This window comes from Mauremys mutica, chromosome 4, assembly GCF_020497125.1.
Source record: "Mauremys mutica isolate MM-2020 ecotype Southern chromosome 4, ASM2049712v1, whole genome shotgun sequence".
Taxonomy (NCBI): domain Eukaryota; kingdom Metazoa; phylum Chordata; order Testudines; family Geoemydidae; genus Mauremys; species Mauremys mutica.
In genome coordinates, this window is record NC_059075.1 from 15,403,255 (window position 1) to 15,422,713 (window position 19,459).

Here is a 19,459-nt window from a genome sequence, read left to right on the forward strand (position 1 = left end):
ACCTCACTGACTAAGTGGGAGGCTTTTAACTAATTCCAGCCAGCCCTTGATTGGCTTCAGGTGTCCCAATCACTGTAACTATCTCCACTGACTTCTAGAAAGATCTTAATTGGCCCCAGGTGTCTTGATTAACCTGGAGCAACTGCCATTTGATTACCATGGTACCAGGGATTTCTTTAGCCTGAGACTAACATACCTGTTCCTCACTACTTTACTGTAGCCATCTGGCCTTGCCCCATCACAGCAGCTACATGGGGAACAAATATTTAATAATGGGCTCTGCAATCTAGCAGAGAAAGGTATAACTACGTTCAATGGCTGGAAGTTGAAACTAGCCATATTGAGACTGGAAATAAGGCATACATTTTTAACAGTGAAGGTAATTATCCATTGGAACAATTTACCAGGGTTTGTGGTGGATTCTCCATCACTGACATTTTTTAAATTAAGATTTAATGTTTTTTTCTGAAAGATCTGATCTGGGAATCATTTTGGGGATCTTCTCTGGCCTGTGTTATGCAGGAGGTCAGATAATCACAGTGGTCCCTTCCAGTCTTGGAATCTATGAATTTACTGTAATATATATCGCATGTTGCATGATGATGAGCAACTGTTTACTGTACTGTAGCCTACAAGGTTCATTATACTGTCACTTATGTAAGGATAAGATATTGGTTTTGCTGAGCTCCTGTAAGGAACAGGATAGCAAGTTAGTCCAGTGAAAAGCCTCTAGAAGGCAGCTATGCTGATCCCCATGCTTACTGAAAAATGTAGAGGAACATGTTGCTCTGTCAGTTGCTGCACATGAGGTTGCATTACTTGCAGGGGCGGCTGTAGCCATTTCGCCGCCCCAAGCACGGCGGCACGCCACGGGGGGCACTCTGTCGGTCGCCGGTCCTACGGACGTGCCTGCGGATGCTCCACTGGAGCTGCGGGACCAGCGGACCCTCTGCAGGCACGCCTGCGGGAGGTCCACCAGAGCCACCTGCCACCCTCCCGGGATCAGCAGAGCGCCCCCCGCGGCATGCCACCCCAAGCACGCGATTGGCGTGCTGGGGTCTGGAGCCGCTCCTGATTACTTGGAAACCTGGAAATACATAACTCATGAGAGAAGCGTTCAGGCCTGTCAGAGATGGAACATCTGCTACAGCGCATGGAAGGCAAGGGGAGGCCTATTCACAGGACGTTAGGGAAATCCTTGCAGACTAGATGTGCCTAACAGTTTGCATGTACCGTGAAATCATAGAAGTTTGCTTTGTCATCAATTTTGTGGAAAAGTGAGGAAGAAAATCTGCTTTTTCCATGATCACAGAATTCACAAAACTGTTCAACAGGAACAACCACTGAAAGAGGAAGTGATGAGGGATGTGAAGACTGACATTTTGCCAGCCTAGGCCTCAGTCCTGCAATCTGATCAGCACAGGCATAAACCAATGAAGTAAACAGTACCCCTGCACGAGGGCAGGTGTCTGCCCACCTGGCTCAGATTTCAGAGTCAGAGCCTGATGCTATAATCCACACAGAAATGCATAAAAACTACTGCTTTTAATTAGAGCTGTAATGCTGGCACCCAATTTCAGGCACTGTTTTTGTCCTATTCCTAGAGATTTGCACTGCTTTGATTGCAGCAATTCGGGCTGACCCAAAGGTCACCCAGAAAAAGATCTCCAGGAAAGCAGCCGAGTTTGTTCTACCTTAAATGTTCTGTAAAATGAAAATCTGTTTGGCTGCTGTGTAAGTCCTCATTAGTACAATGACCTGGTCAGAGCAAAAGCAGAAAAAGATGGCGCGAAGGGAAAGGGAACACAAGCACTGATCAGAGTGCTGAGAATATCAGCAGTTCGGGGAAATGACCAAAGATTTCTCTTTTAAAAGTGTGTCTAGGTTCTAGGCCAAAGCTTTGTGGTTCATGGCTGCTTCCTCTTCAGTTCCACTCTTTATTGCCACAAGCCAATATGAACACATGAGGCAATCACTAATTGCAAAGCCAACTGTCATACAAGAGCTTTTGTGGACAAGAACGGTTTGTGTGCCCCAGAGTGATCCAGATGTATAGGGTGCTCCCCATGCTCCTTAGGTACCCCCAAAATGCTCAGAGTGAAAGTCAGTGGTACGTATTCCAAACCCGGGTAAAGCTTCCATTTGCGCCATTTGATCCTGGTGCTATTCTGGGAAACCCCCATGCACCGTGTACTAGAGCAGCATAAGAGCTGTCTAAAATTATGCCACAAACTCATAGGCTTGGTATAGCAGAGGGGCTTCCTGCCTTCTTGACAGTAACCATACTCCCTTTCCCTACAATGCTGGGCACCAAGGAAGGGCTGTGGCACACGAGCTATCAGATCAGCTCTACAGCCCAGCGGGATCATCCTTACACTGAGAACATTTTCTTGGACCTGTTGCTCAGGATTTTATAGCCAGCGTACATGAGAAATGCAGCATAAGGCAGCCACACAGTACCTGAGGATCTGACCTATAATTCTGAGGGAATATTTAGGATTAGCTCATTAGCGGGTGTAAAGCAGCACTGATCCCTTGGCCTCACAGAGTGACTTCGCTGATTTACACCTGCTAAGAATCCGGCCCTTAAACTGCACAGCCTTCCTTAAAACAAATACACTGTGTATCTACTGTGCTTCATTTAAAAGTCTGGGGACATTTTCATTCAGTAGACCTTTTTTTGGGGGGTGGGGGAAAGTGATTTTTTTTAATAGTGTGTTCTACCTTGGTCCCTAAGAGGGCACAAACAGCATAGTTTGAGCAGGTCTGTAGGAATTCACAAGAAATTCATCCTCTGCCCAACATGGCTTTCCTTACTGTAGAGCAGGGGTCGGCAACCTTTCAGAAGTGATGTGCCGAGTCTTCATTTATTCACTCTAATTTAAGGTTTCATGTGCCAGTCATACATTTTAACATTTTTAGAAGGTCTCTTACTATAAGTCTATAATATTAACTAAACTATTGTTGCATGTAAAGTAAATAAGGTTTTTAAAATGTTTAAGAAGCTTCATTTAAAAACTAAATTAAAATGCAAAGTCCCACCCCGAGCGGTGGCCAGGACCTGGGCAGTGTGAGTGCCACTGAAAATCAGCTCGCGTGCCGCCTTCGGCATGTGTGCCATAGGTTGCCTACCCCTGCTGTAGAGCAATGTTTTCAGCTGAGCTTAAAGGGCTAAACTGAGATCCCTTTGATTTAATCTGACATCTTGATTCTTTGTGGATGTACATTCAGAATGAGCTCCTGGGAATCTGTAGTATGCATTACCCAGATTGGCCAGGAAGGGTGAGAGTGTCTTATCTAATGAGCTCAGTGAATTCTAGCTGTATGAGAATTCTGGCACAAGACTGTAGATCTGGACACCGTCAGGTCTCTTTTTCAACCGGACTGTCCAGTGGAAAACTGGGCTCCTGGTCACCCTCCTCCCTGGATTTTCCCCAGTCACGACACTGCAGAATTCAAGACCAGCCATGATGAGGCCACCTGGAAAGGTACGAGCCTGCATGTGGAAGGAGCCAGGCTACTAAATGGAACAGGCACTTAGCAGTGGCCCTTAGTCTTTTGTCTCGAAGGGCTACGTGCCCTCCTTTCAGCTCAGGCTTCCAGCCCCCAGTCACTACACACAGGAGCAGGGCCTGGACACAGCCTCACCTCCCCCAGCCATGGCCCTTTGGGGGTGGAGCCCCATGAGCTCAGGGAGCCCAAACACTGTCCCTCTGGCTGCCTAGGATGGATCGACACAGGGGGCAGGTGAAGGGGCATCCTGGACCATATCCCCACTCCCACCTCTTTTTGGATCTACACTGGACCACCTAAGGTCTTTCCCTAATTAAAGGGTTGTTGCTCCCACCTACCTCCCTGGCCTTTGAAAAATGTCTTTACAGCACCGGGCGAAGGACTGCCAGACACAATGTTTGGCAAATCATTGTAAGCAGTATGATAAATAGCAGCTAAAAGCTGGCACCTAAGGCTGAATCATTACAGGTCTGCTCCCACTCCCAGGGAGCACAGCATGGGAGTACGGCCCCTGCCCTCCGTGGCAGCAGGATCAGACTTCATCTCTTACATATGCAGTAAAGTCAGTGTTGAAGTTAAGCTTAAGAGACCTGAACATGTAAGGTACGGAACGGAATTTGTTCAGACTTTATTATCCATCATCCTGTCCCCGTGTCTCTCTTGTCTCCCTTATGCCATGAATAAAAGGCTCAGATGTACATTGATTCAATTCAGTGTGCCCAAGGTGTTTCTGCTTTGGCAGGATAGGGAACAGCAGGTCAAATTCTGCTTTCAACTGCCCTGTAGTAAACTTGGAGTAACTCCATTCTAGTTTGCTATAGTAGATGCTGGAGTTACTCCAGATCTACACCAGTGCAGTAGAAAACAGAGTTTGGCCACAGATTCCTGGAGCAGGTGCACTTGATGATGTCTGACTAGCATGCCAAGATGTTGCTATGTGCACTTTCTTTCACTAATGCACTTGGCCCAAATGTGAATGTGGGAAACCTTATCATAAGGTAAATATGATGAATAAGATAAATGGAATATTTGTACAGTTAAAACAAAGTCTCTGTAATCGGTGTTTTGGGAATACGTCCTGTTTTACATTCTTTGAACCTTAATCATATTTCTCTGTTATGGAAATCATGAATTTCTGTCCCCTCCCATGCACTTCAGTGCTAGATTCATCTTCCTCGACCTTTCCTATCTATCTCCGGTGCCTGTTTCCCTTGTACCTTGGCAAAAAAGAGAGAATCCAACTTTTCTTTGTTTAAATGTATTCAGTAATCATAGGAGGGGCAGATTGACAGCCCCGTGGACTGACGTCCTCGATCTACCCCCAGCATCTCTCCAAGAAGATAGGTCATCCGCACTGGGTGAGAGTCCAGAAGGAGAGCTGAATTCATGCACCATGCCCCTTTCTTGCCTCCTCTGCTGAAAGTGTGCCAATTAATGCTGGTATGCTAATTGTCTCTGGGAAGTGGACACTAGGATCTAGACTGAGATCGCCAAGTAACTCCATGCTGAGCGCTAGCCCTCTGACAGTGAGGATTTTTATTCGCTCCCAGCTAGGGGGCAATTCACACCAGACCTAGAGGTGAAAGACCCCAAGATCATTGCCATTCTGCTGAGCCATCGACTTTCCCTAAGCAGTCAGTCAGCTAAACCTGCACAGGTATAAGCTTATAGCAGCTGCTTGGAATTAAAATGGTTTCTGGGCTTGCATCACTGTACTCTTCAGCCTCCTATGTTTGTAGACAGCTATTAACGATGATTGATAACTCTCAGTGGCACTTATCATGTTCAAGTGTTTGTTTGCTGCAGAATACTTGTAGCTGTCCAGCAATGCCTATACAGCCCAGTCACAGACCTGGGTGAGCTCCCCCTGTTGGACACTCACTAGACTGCTGTAAGGGCGCCAAACTGAATCCCACCTGCCCTTCGCTTGCGGGGGCTGGGCAGACTTTAGGCACTGTTCCTGGCTTTGGGGTTCTAGGCACATCTCCTGGTGTAGACCTCATGTCTGACACTCTTCTTGGGAATGGGGATCCCCATTGATCCTGTTGCCTCCGAGGCGCTGAACTAGTGCTCTCTTCCCAAGCCTCCCCAGCAGCTCTTCCACATCCCCAGAATCCCACCAATGGTGCAGTGGAGCTGCGGCTGGGGGAGGAGCTGGGCTGAGGGCGGCGCTCCATCCTCGCCCAGCCTGGGCCCTGCCACACACACCCTGAATGCTCCTCCACGTCTCCTTAGGGGGCGCACTCCACTATAGGGGACCACTGCTCTTCAGACTCCCCAGATCTCCCCCAGCCCCATGCAACGGAACCCACACTGTTTGCTCTGCCTATTGAGCCTAGCATGCCATTGTTAGGGGAAGCCAAATTCTCCTTTAGGAGAATTATGTTATGGCAAACAGTTGATTTCAATAGCCTTGACTGATCTTATCTCTGTTAAAAAGACAGAGCGTCTGCTCTTTTGCAAACCAGGTCAGCTCTATGATCAGCTGAAAATATTAAGATTATTCAGAGTATCAACTATTGTTTCTTTAATAATCTGCTTGTTCTCCTTCTTTTGCGCCTAAATCCCAGCTCCAGAAAAATAGTTACTGTGCTATGGTGATGGAAGCATTATAAATACTTAGAAGAGTGGTAGATATAGATTATTATTAACCCACACACTGTTAGTTTCATTTTTGCACAGGCTCACGCTACAATCTCAGCCAAAATCTCCCCACCACCACCACCTGCCCATTTCTGTAACATAAACAATTTGATCTCTCACAAAAGCACTTCAACTCCGTCCAGGTAAAGGTGCTACAGTTACCGTCATTGTTTAGAGTTAGTCCTAGCATCTCTACTGCCCAGCTTTTGCAGATGTTCAGACTATTTACTGCTGCACACATTCCTTTGTCCACCATCTGCTCGGATTTTACCACTATTACCTTCCATCGAGGAATTTTCCTGAATAACAGGACACTCAATTATAATACCATTGAGACAAGGATGCCAGCGCCAATCTGCAAACATCTCCAGTTCATGTGCTTAGACTGCCACCGCTACTACAAGACTCTTTGACAAAACACTCATGATCTACTGCTGTTTGAAACTCAGTATGTGGCCGCTCAGTGTGTGGCAGGCTAGAGTGTCCTAGATTGACACCCCAGCTTGCTGTGCACTAAGTCTCTGTGTGGACATGCCCTTAGATATAATTGTTCCTATATTCCCCAAACCTTGTAATCACATTAGCATTTCACTCTTTACAATACTGCGGTATAATATTTATATCCCTGAAACACCCTAGGGCAGGGTTACGGAGGGACTTAGGTATGTGAAAACCGAACCAGGCTATTTAACACTCCTCCCTCAGGCAAAGTTACTTTGCTCAGGGATTGTTTAGTGCAGCAATACTGTAATTCCCTGGGGTGCAGTGGACATCCTCCGGTGCTGAATTTACAAATAATGAGGTCAATGGTTCTGATAAATCATCTTATTTCATTCTGTCTATAAATAACCCGCATCCCGGACTAGGAAGGAACAAGCTCATATTTTTAGTGTTGCATTTTAGTGTTGCTGAAGGCTTTGGGAATTTCCATTCCCTTTCATCTATTTCTGGGCTAGATTTATGCTGTTTGCTCTTTCTAATCCATCTCCACTGCCTGTGTGTTCTTTGTCATGTAAGTTTGCCAACACCAAATTCCATGTGCTCCAGGCACTTTAAAAGATTTATAGCATTTGATATAAGCTGCTTGGATAAAAATGGTTAGCGGACTGGTCTCTCTTTTATTAGCCTTCTCTGCACAGCACGTACCTAGCTGTGGAGAACTGGGAACAATTTATAGAGCTAAGGCCTTGTAAAACACAATGCTATAAGAAGACATACTTGGTGCAAGGCACATATTCTCTGAGGGGGTTGCACTGTCTAGATGAATCCATTTTTATTTGGGAACTGGATGACAGAGCTGTCAGTTGATGTAGGCCTGCTTTTCTAACCTGGCTGTAATGCAAGTTGAGGTGGCTGAGTTTCTCATTAACTCAGTCTGAATTCTCCAACTACTAAAACCAATACAGACATACAGCACACCACAGGGCAGGCATTCCTCATTACACTTACCATCATGCCTGTTTCGGTGCTTTTTAATTAAATCTGAGGGCAGTGGGAGGAGGGAGTTGGAACAAGCAGCCAATCAGCAGAGGGGAAAGAATGTCCAGAAACCAAAAAAAAGGTGTTAGGCAGTGATGATACCATGAGCACCCAAAGGTCCCCCGCAGCCACTGCTTCTTTCAGCATTGCCAATCCCAAGCATTTGAAAACCATGGCTCAGATCCCAAAAAATCATGAGATTTGGGGAGGCTCTTCTTATTTGCCTTCCAGTTTTTGGTCTTTAGGGTGCACCCAGGTCACATTTTCAAACTTTTCTCAGCAGCAATGAAGGCTAGAAACAAACTTGTGGAGAAAAAATGAAAGCTGAGATTCTCAGAGAATCACCTGACTCCAGGAGGTGGGGCTTACGGGAAAAAAACAGATATTGTGTGATTCTTGATAAAATCATCAGAGTTTTCATAAAGAGCCAAGGCACTGTTTGGAGTTATACGCAGGGAATAGCAAGCAGGTGGAGGGAAGTAATGTTAACCCTAGATATGGTATTAGTGAGACCATGACTGGAATACTGTGTCCAGTCCTGGTTTCCATACTTTAAAAAAGATGTTGAAAAACTGGAAAGCGTTCAGAACAAAGCTACAAACATGATTCAAGATCTGGAAAACATGCCTTATACTGAGACACTAAAAAAGCAAATTCTATTTAGTTAGGTCAGACGTAATGTAGTTAGGTCAGATGTAACGATCCCCTCTGGCCTTAAAACCTCTGTGAATCTGAAGGCAAAAGCAATGACCTCAATAAGCCAAAAGCTACATTTAGGGGTTAAGATATAGCTAAATCCACTCAAGACCTTATTATGGCCTCACCTCAGGAAACACTCTGTGACCATTCTTCAAACCTTTTAAATGTCAGACAAAACAAAAAATGCACTCTGCGCGACACGAAACTCACCTTTTGATGCTGTGACTGAGAATGGTGTGGCTAATGCCAGTCTGCTTCAAGCTATTCTGAGAACTTCTTCTGGAAAACGTTAACCAACGAAGATGTATACGGTTTGTAGTTTTGATATTAGATGGTTACAGGGACAATTAAAGAAAGACTGTTAGTTCATTTTATACCCAAAATCCTGATTTTAGGCCAATTAAGGTGCAAAGTAACATGCTTGTGGTTTTTCCTTCAGAAAAGATTACTCTGAAGTTGCAGGCTTTAAGACTGTGACAGGAACCAATTTGCCCATGATCCAATCTTGTTTATTTTAAGGGAGCAAAGTGGGAACACAGCTCTAGCAACCCATGAGTTAATTTCCTGGTGACGATTCAAACATACAGAAGTAACGAACGGTTGGGCACGCTGACAATTGCAAACCAATGGATCTTGGAGGCTCTCTGACTGTGAGCACAGGAACCCAATAACTCCTATTCCTGTCTGGGGTTCATTTGCAATTAGATGTTTTAATATTGCATTCAATGAAAGCAAAGGAAATATTTATAAAGGAGGAAGGATACAGAAGCAGGGGAGGAAAGACAAAGTACACACCTGGGAGTCAGGAGGCATTAGCGCTAAATTGACCTGCTTGTTACTCTTTTCTTGAGCGACACTGGGCAAGTAAGTCAGTCCAGGTTTTTCAAAATGGCCTCTAATTCCAGGTGCCCAGCTGCAGACCCATAGGGGTCTGATTTTCAGAGGGCTGGTGTTTATTCTTGAAGGGTATATGACCAAGATGCTTAATCGACATAGCCGGGGATCTAGAAGACCTCTGTCTGCCAAGTTCATCACCCAAAAGCTACAAAACCATTCAATCATCATAGTTTGGCCAGAGCAGCTAGTAGATGAAAATTTACCTTTGTTTATATATTGTTATCTCAAAACTTATGAAGCTCCAGTTCATGCTTCTGCAAATGAGTCTGTATCACAGGGGTTCTCAAACTGGGGGTTGGGACCGCTCAGGGGGTCACGAGGTTATTACATGGGAGGTCATGAGCTGTCAACCTCCACCCCAAACCCCACTTTGCCTCCAGCATTTATAATGGTGTTAAATATATAAAAAAGTGTTTTTAATTTAAAAGGGGTGGGGGCTCGCACTCAAAAGCTTGTTATGTGAAAGGGGTCACCAGTAAAAGTGTTTGAGAGCCACTGCTGGATCACATCTAATGACTTGATAACACTTATATGCTGGTTTTGGTTTACTGAAATAATTCAGGATGGTCTAAGAACAGCTGGTGCAAGAGCAACAGGCAACAGTAGATTAATAGCAGAATATAAACCAACAGCAGGGTTTATGAACCTGGAAAAGCAGCTGCAACCTAAGTTCCCTCTAAGCTGTGCAGCAGGTTATCAAGGCTCTGCAGCCGCAGAGACCTGGACTAGAGAGTGGTACGGGGCATGCAGGGCTGCGGCGGGGAGAGGCACCTCTCTCCCTCCCCCAGCCCCAGAGCTGCCGCGGTGGGGACAGGCACCTCTCCTGTGGCCCCAGAGCTGCCGCGGTGGGGACAGGCACCTCTCCTGCGGCCCCAGAGCTGCTGTGGTGGGGACAGGCAGTCTCTCCCAGCCCTCAGCAGCTGAGGCAAGAGAGGACTGGAGGGAGTCCTCTCTCCCCAACACAGTGACGGGGCAGCCTGCACCCCAAACCCCTCATCCCAGGGCCCATCCCAGAGCCCGCACCCCCCAGATGGAGCCCTCACTCCCTCTCAGCCCAACCTTCTGCCCCAGCTCTGAGCCCCCTCCCGCACTCTGAACCCCTCATCCCCAGCCCCATCCCAGAGCCCGAACCCCCCTCCACCTCAATGGTCTGCTCCAGCCCTTGAGCCCCCTCCCACACTCTGAAACCCTCAGCCCCACCCCCACCACACACCACCTCCATACTGGTGCACATAAAATTCATGCCGCACACGGATGTAAAAAATTGGAGGGAACATTGGCTGCAGCTCATAGATATGCTAGTTGCTGTAGTCACTGCTATGACCGCTGTCTACAGAGTGGACATGCTGAGTCATTGCTCACACTGCAGAGGCATGCAGCTCATGCATGTGAGATCTTCACTGGAAGAATCAACTAATTCACCTCTGATATCTGTTTCACAAGCACCATGTCCATGACATGATGGAAGTTCTATTACCAGAACATCACAATGCACACCATGCCAGGAGCCTCAAATACTTCCCCTCTTGTAAGCACTCAGTCGGTGTGTAGAAAAAAAAAGCTTTAATAAAAAGGGGAAAGTAACCCAGCATTAATTTGGGGAAGTGCCACAAGCATGATTCAGAAGCATATGACCAAAACACCCACCCCAAAGTATGTTGGGCACTGTCCTTCGCCTCAGGTTCTCACCTTGCAGCAAAAAAGTCCAACAAACAAAAGTTCCTTTAATGTGCCCCTCCCACCACTGCACCCCACTCACAGCTGTTGTCCTTGTTCAGTGAAGACCCAGAGTTCAGAGGTGCATTCACGTGAAATCACCTCCTACCCTGGCCAGAGGGCATGGGAGAAAAGCACCTGGGCTGCTCTGCCATCATTCACTCCTCCACTGCCACCTCTGGATGTCTTGAGGCCATAGCACTTAACACAGCTCTCAGTGATTTCATCTGTTAATGGGGGAGCCTCAATACTAGTGTGAGCTGGGTAGTCTCCTTCAGTAGAGAAACTATCCCATAACAGGTCTAATGCTTAGACCTGGTTACCAGCAATTTCACCTCTAGTGATCCACAACAAAAGACTCTCAACTGAGTCTTAACCAGCTGTGTCATTACACAATGGGGAGAATGACAATCAAATGGTGCCTAAGACCCCACTGCCAAGTAAAGGCACCTGTCCCCACCTTCTCTCATCTCCACTGAGCTTTGGCACCCCTGTCCCCTGCTTAGTGAGTACAGTTCAGATGAGGGTGAACCCTTCAATCAGGCCATGCCAAGCACAGTTCTGCTTCCCTTGATTCATATAACACTTTATTACCTCTCCCCTAACCCCAATAACAAAGTGATTTGCAATCCAGCACCAGCCAAAAGTGATCGTTTGGGCAAAGTGACTCCATCATGCTGTGCATCTAGACAGAGTGGGTGTGTCTATGCAAACGAGGTTAGTTCCTTTAGTCTTCTCCCCCACCTCACTAATAAATGTCAGGTTAGAGCCCATTCAGACCCTGCTTAAACAAGTGTCAGAAGACCTCCCAATTATTTGAATTGTTAATGATTTGGTAATCCCCATGTTTGGGAGACAAACAATCCACAGGCAAAGCCAGAATTCAGGGTACAGCAGGCTATCTGCATCCTAATTTAAATTCATGTCAATAAACCAATTCTACTAGTGGGAGAGGAATATGTTACATAGTGGTAATGAATTCAAGAAAGATATTTCCTAAGATGATGAGAAAAAATGAAAGATTTTTCAACAAAAAGTGAGGAGGAAAAACTGCACCTAAACTTGGGAGAAGAAAGAGAGAGAGAGAGAGATGACTCGTGCTACATAGCAACCTGCCACAGAATTGGGAATGGACAGTAAATCCAGACAGAGACGGGGGTTAAAACTCCAAGTGCATGGTGTAGCCTGGGCAGACTGAGGAGGAAGTTTTCAAAAATAGTCTAAGACTCAGTGACTTTCAGTGCTACTGATTTCAGTGGAACTTAGACACTTTTGAAAATTTTACTCTGTGCCAATTTAATGGTAGATTCCTAAAAGGTGTCTGTCTCATTTACACTTTGACAACAATTCTATAGCTTGTCATGCCAACACCATATGATTGAATTGAACAGAAACCTGTGCGCCTTGCACCACCTTACCTGTCTGCCAAAAAGGTAATGGGATGGCATTGGTCATTTTTTGTCCATGATTTCTGTAGATGAAAAAAACAACAAATAAGGTGGCTGTTGCTGACTTGCAGCTGAGGGCTTGTCTACACTACAAAATTAAGACAACTTTATCTAATTCAACCTCGAGCCCCCGAATTAATGAAGTCGATTGAGCATGGTGTGGCCACGCACATTGTCTCAATGGAGTGCGTCCTCACTAGCAGTGCCTGCATTGATGCACAAAGCAGTGCATCGTGGGTAGCTTTCCCAAAGTGCAACTTGCTACACTGTGTTTTTGGGAAGTTTGTGCAATGCCTCATGGGACCAAAACATTGTCGCAGGGGAGAATGGAAACATTGCATCAGCATCCCATGATGCACTGTGCTCGCTCCCTCACATCAACAGCAAACAACCCAGTGGTTTTCATGCCTTAAAACCTCCGCGCATATGCCATAACCCCAGAAGCATGGAGCCGGCTCAGCTGTGTGCTCTTGCTGTGAGCATCTCAAACACCTCAGACCTTCTCCTGCAGTGTTTCCAGAGCCGAAGTAGGGTCTGCAGTGTGGAACATAGCGATATCCTGCAAGCAGCCCTGCTGCAAGCCATTGAAAAAAAACAATTCACAGTTGCTGATGGCAGTCACAGAGCAGCTGCACTCTGTTGAGCACTGTTTCTGATCCCGTGAAACAAGCACTGGCTGGTGGGACCACATCGTTTTGCAGGTATGGGATGATGAGCAGTGCCTGCAGAACTCTGGAATGCAGAAGGCCACCTTCCAGGAACTTTGTGCAGAGCTTTCTCCTGCCCTGCAGTTCAGCAACACAAAAATGGGAGCTGCTCTGACAGTGGAGAAGTGAGTGGCTATCGCTATTTGGAAGCTTGCAACACCAGATAGTTACCGGTCAGTGGGGAATCAATTTGGAGTACAAGCAGCAAAGAATCCTGTGGCAACTTATAGACTAACAGACGTTTTGGAGCATGAACTTTCGTGGGTGAATACCCACTTCATCGGATGCAAGCCTAACACGGCTACCCCTCTGAATTTGGAGTATGTAAATCAACCATGGGAGCTGCTGTGCTCCATGTGTGCAGGGCCATTAATTGACTTCTGCTACAAAGGATAGTGAGTCTGGGAAATGTGCAGCACATAGCGGATGGTTTTGCCGCAATGGGGTTCCCTAATTGCGGTGGGGCGATAGATGGCACACTTATCCCCATCTTGGCACCAGACTCCCTTGCCAAAGAGTACATAAACCAAAAGGGATACTTTCCAATGGTGTTGCAAGCGCTAGTGGATCACAGGGGGCATTTCACCGACATCAACGTAGGATGTTCAGGAAAGGTTCATGACTCATGCATCTTTAGGAACTCGGGTCTGTTAAAAAAGCTGCAATCTGGGACTTTCTTTCCAGATGACAAAATTAACATTGATGACATTGAGATGCCTATAGTTATCCTGGGGGACCCAGCCTACCCCTTGCTACCATGGCTTATGAAGCTATACACTGGCTGTCTGAACAGCAGTAAGGAATGGTTCAACTATAGGCTCAGCAAGTGCACAATGGTGGGTGAATGTGCCTTTGGTCATTTGAAAGGGCGCTGGAGAAGTCTACTAACAAGGTTGGACCTTAGTGAGGAGAACAGCCCCATGGTTATAGCTGCCTGCTGTGTGCGCCATAATATTTGTGAAAAAAAGGGGGGACATTTTTCACAGGGGTGGGCAGTTGAAACAGATCACGTGGCAGCCATTTTTGAGCAGCCAGACATCAGTGCAATAAGAAGAGCACAGCAAGGAGCGCTGCGTATCTGCGAGGCTTTGAAAAGCCATTTCAAAAATGAGTCACAGTAATGTGAGCTGCTTGTCGGCATTGTGCTTTCCCAAACCTTCACCTGGCCTGTATCACTGTCCCTGTAAAGCCAACCCCCCGCCTGAGCTCACTGCTTCTAATCAATAAAGAACATTTATTTCTTGAATCCATTTACTATATTGAACAAACATAGGTAAAGAGGGAGACCAGAAAGAAAAGGTAACCTTGGGGAAAAGGAGTTGTAAAGTTGGAATGGGAGAAACATTTTCAGCTGTGTAACATAACACGCATTCCAGACCATCAAAGGTCTGTGAATGGGCACCTTCTATTCCTTGTACTCCCCCCCACCCCCACCCCGAGTTAAGTGAAAGTGATCATGGACTTCTCGCCCATGCCTCATGGAACGCTTGGGAGAGGGTAATTCTGCACCAGGCGATGCTGGCTGGCTGTCCACCGGGGTTTGCAGAGGGACTCTACCCTCCTGCTTCTGTTCCTGCAGTTCAACCAGAGGCCTCAACGTGTCTGCTTGGTCCCTCATAATCCGAAGCATCTCATCCTGCACCGCACGCTCTCAGTCACTGGAAGCTTTCCTGCTCTCCACGTCCATGTCTAACTTCTCAGACAACAAAAACCTCCATGCTCTCGGCTCTGCATCAGTTGTCCCGGAAGCATTCATTATCTCAGTGAACATCTTCCCGCGTTCTCTTTCTCCTCCTTCTAATCCCGGAAAGTCCACTTTCGGTGTTGGTGACCCACCAAAGGACACATTTCCAGCTGTCAGTCAGGGAGAAAAAATAAAGAAGCCATTGTACATGAATAAAATATTTCCATAGCAAGGCTGTTTTCATTAAAAAAAAACCCACCCTTATTACCGTAGGTGCGAGCCATAACCTAATCAGAATCCGTAACCCTTCACTGTGCCATTTTGCTGCTCCACCCATGGTGAGTAACCCCCCTCCTCCTCCCCTTGGGTCATGGGTGACCACACTTTTAATGAAGTTTATGGCACGCTCATGTCGGGAGCACAGGTAGCTTGTTGAACAATGGCCCTTCCCCATAGCACTAAAGCTGTTTTCACTCCCAAATTGCAGAATCTCTCATGTGGTGCCCCAGTCCCCTATCAGCCATTTTAAACTACTTGCCGACCCATGCCAAGCACAGTAAAGGCACATTAGCGGCCACGTGGTTTGGCAATCTGGAATGTCAGGGGTGGGTCTACATGCCCCTTTTTTCCATGTAAGAGCACTTTTAATGAGAACTTCCCCCATTTCCCCTAGGCAACCCTATGTGATATCAGTCTCCCGACGGTCACAGAGGTGGAAAGGAAGGAGAAGCTGCAAGCATCTGTGTATATACTGGCGGCTTCCTTCGACCTAATTATGTAGTGTAGAACAGGCCTTATTTATTTCAGTCCAAGTTCTAAACATAACACTTGACCACCACCTCTTTCCAGGTAGTACTGCTCAGGTAGTGCAATGCTGATGCAAAACTCCCCTAAGTGGATGGGTGGTGAGCCCCTGAGTGGTGTCAGATTAACACAGCCAGCTCTGCTCTTGCCTCAGGGGGACATTCCGTGGTAGGCCAGTGGCAGAAGAGTATAGCTGAAGCACATTGCACACCAATGGGCTTGAGCTAGCAGAGCATCCTCAGGGGAGCTGTCGCAGCAGCATTTAGGCTCCTTCAAGTTATGTTGGGGCCACACCAGCCCCCAGCTCCCCTGAATGCAGCATGAAAAATGGCTTTGAGCCACTTCTCCATCCCTCTTAGCTCCTGTACCAGCCACAGCCAAGGTGGAACCGAGAATCTGGTCCTCACTATTCCAGCAGTATGATCCATTGTATTTTATATATGAGGTGGTCAGCGTTATTAAGTTTATACTTCAGCTGAGCTACCCAATTATTTTGCAAGCTAGTAAACCTGCTGAATAATCAACCTGTCCAACAACACTGACAGAGATTTCTAAGTGTAACAGATGGCATCCCAAGTTATGCCCTGTATCGGGGTACACTTACTGCTGTGACACCTCTTCATGGCTACATCTAAGGAACAACTCTCTCCCAGTCTGATGCCCCCTTTGGTCTCTCACTCATGCTGCATCCCTGGTCACGCTCCAGGAGTTGCTGTGCTTCCTCTTTGTGAACCAGGACTCTCCCTCTTAGTGGCTTGGCCTTCCAGCCATGGCACTATGTGTTTTCACTCTTCTGGCGTTTCAAAGTCTCTCCATATGAACTGTCTCAGGTCCAGCTCACCACCCAGACTGTGCCACTTCCCCTGTGGCTGGTAGGGGAACCCGGGCTCATCCACTACTCTGGGTTCCAGCCCAAGACCTTCTAATCAGCGACCAAGATCTGCACTGTCCTGAACCTTGCCACCATTTCCCTGGGACTCTTGCTTCACCACCTCTCCAGATACACCCTACCCTCAGGGCCAGGATCCCAGGGTTTTCCTGCTCAGCTGGGCGCCATCCTCCACTAGTGATTGTTTATCAAGTCTAATTCTCCCTCAGGTGTTTCTTACCAGGTTAACTGGCATCTTCTGAGCCTCATCAATGCTTCCCAGTCTAGTATGGGGTCAGCAGCCCATCACAGTTCCCCACAGCAGCAAAAATTAATTTCTGAAATGCTGTGGGTACTTGTCATCTGCAAAAGACCCATCATGTAAAATCATCAGCTAAGGCCTATGTGATGATTTCAAATCCCATATTTTCTCAACATTAACTATTAATCTTTCCTTGCGCACATTAATTTTAGAAGATGATTAGCGAAAAAGTATCAAAAAGATAGCCCTCCCCAGCCACATCTCCAGCATGCATCAGAGTCCCTTCACCTGCATGTTTTAAGACATCCTGGTATCCTGTACACCCAGTGAATAATTTTGAACAACATTGTTCTGAGATGTGACTCTCCTGATACATGCTTAAAATCTTTTCCCACTGACTAAGGGGGGATTGAATTCCCAATTCTCTTCCCACACGGAACTTTAATGATTTAAGCACATTAGTTGGATAACTAAACTCTATTAAAGCAGAGGACATTTTTAGATGAAATGATGTTGATTAGAGAGATCAAATTATAAAGGATATTGTTGAAAAGGTCCGCGGAAATCAACGGTAAGACTCCAGTTGACTTTAATGAGCTTTGGAGCACGCCCGGAGAGCCAGTATTGAATTTGACTCTATGAGCATATGTGCTGAAGTACAGAATTTGATCATTAAAGCAAGTCATCAGCCCTATTGTAAAATCTGGTCAATATCCTGGAAAACGTTTGACCCCTAAGATTACCCTCCTGTTTTCAAAGTGTGCATGAAGCACAATGATTTGTAACACTATCACTGTATTAACTGGCATTGAACTTCCCCGCATTCAAAAAAGAGAGATTGAGCAAAAAAAATAATGCATTTGCACTGATCCAGACTGAAGGCTGCTCGGTTCCAAATACATCATTGTTTCACAGCTCTGGAATTGAGGAAGAAAAAAAGTCTGAACAGAGAAAACATCAAGACCAGACATAACCCAAACAGACTTGGTGGGGAGGAAGGTTCCCTGTGCTCTGGGCTCCTAATGACTTGCTGGTATCAGCTGGAAGTCTCACAGAGATTAGCAAATGTCCTTAGATCTCTGAATACCCAGACAGCAGCAGTGCTTGCAATTCGTCTGTCTCAGCGGTTCTCAAACTGCGGGTCGGGACCCCAAAGTGGGTCACAACCCCGTTGTAATGGGGTCGCCAGGGCTGGTGTTAGACTGGCATCTAACAGGGCTCAGGTTACAGGCTCTCCTCCCTTGGGCTTTGATTTTGGCCCACTGCCCGGGGTGGTGGGGCTCAGGCTTTCCCTCCCCCCACCCAAGATCATGTAGTAATTTTTGTTGTCAGAAGGGGGGGGGGTCGCAATGCAATGAAGTTTGAGAAATCCTGATCTATCTATTAAGAAATGAGAGTTCAAACCAAACCATCTGCTTTTGTTGTGGCCTTAGTTGCCTTCATTTTGAGATGATTGTCAGCTTAGTTTAGGGTTCACATGGTAAGGCGCACGCTAATCTGCCTTGCACTAGGGTATGTAGTTTAAAAAGTGTAAAATCATAACTACTGGCTGGAGCTTGTGTCTCACAACCTCTCTGTTGTTTCTCTCTTCCAGTGACTGTGACTGTCGGAGGCAAGCAGCACTTGCTGGGGCTATATGATACTGCAGGGCAGGTAAATTGTTTTACCTTCTTTCCCTTTCTGATTTTTATTACACACAATTTTTTCCATATAAAAAATAGCATCAGTACTATTTGGTGATGGCTGAACTGATTACCCGTTTCTTACGCAGAGATTTCAACACAAAAAACATGCCATAGACTTAATTTTTCTAACTAAAAATAAAACCAGGCTAAACTATTAGGTCTTTTACACCTCTGACTTCTGTCACAGGCACAGAGCTCTCTAGTCAACGATTACTAATGGTTTTCATGTAGCGGCAGCTGAGATACAGCCAATATTTCCTATCCTGAGTATAGAAAATAGCAAATATCCAATACAACTCTGTGCGGTAACTCTCAACAGCTATTAACTTTTAAATGGCAACCACTGTAGGTAATCTTCAACAGATACCTACCAGTGAAAGACAGTCACTTACAATATAGTCTCCAATGTCTATGCCCAGTCTAAATTTACGTAATGCAATTTATGAGGCTTTTACCATTTCCCTTGCCAGACTATTCCCTGGTCTAACAGACGTTATTTTGAGAAGAGTACATGCACCTAAACCCCTGTGGCTGTCCCAGTAATCCAAATTAATTAACAGAGAAAAAATGTAGAGAATTTTTTATTAAGCATCTCATTCTCTTGCTGGTGAATCTTTGTTTACATTGTTGGATCTGCAAGATCCTTAGAGAAGCAGCATCTAGTACTACAACGAGGCCTTTTATTAGCAACTGTGGAATTAAGACAATGGCGACTCCAGTTTATAAACTTTGCCCTTTCATTCTTCTCTCCCCTATATCAGTCATAGGGGAACACTGTTATTCCACGGAACATGATGGACTACTCTCTATTCTCAATCATTGTGTCCACACAGAACTTGCACTGGTTTAACTAAATTGGTTTAAATATGCCACCTTGAGTTAAACCACTGCAATGTTCTCATGTAGACAAGCCTGTGTCATTATCATTTCACCAGCCATTTGGAAGCATCCATTCCCAAAGTCAACTTGTCTGAAAGGAGAGCACTGGGACCTTAGTCAGTGCCACAGAAGTCAGTAGAAAAGCTTCAGTTGATTTCAATGGACTTTGGATAAG

General features: G+C 46.0%; 1 protein-coding gene across 1 annotated transcript in view; it reads left to right on the forward strand.

The window, feature by feature from the left end:
• RHOJ (ras homolog family member J) overlaps positions 1 to 19,459 on the forward strand; it is a 70,327-nt gene that overhangs the window by 35,741 nt on the left and 15,127 nt on the right. Inside the window, exon 2 of the mRNA XM_045016697.1 lies at positions 18,315 to 18,373. Within this exon, the coding sequence (XP_044872632.1) occupies positions 18,315 to 18,373 (59 nt within the window). The remainder of the gene's footprint in view (positions 1 to 18,314; positions 18,374 to 19,459) is intronic.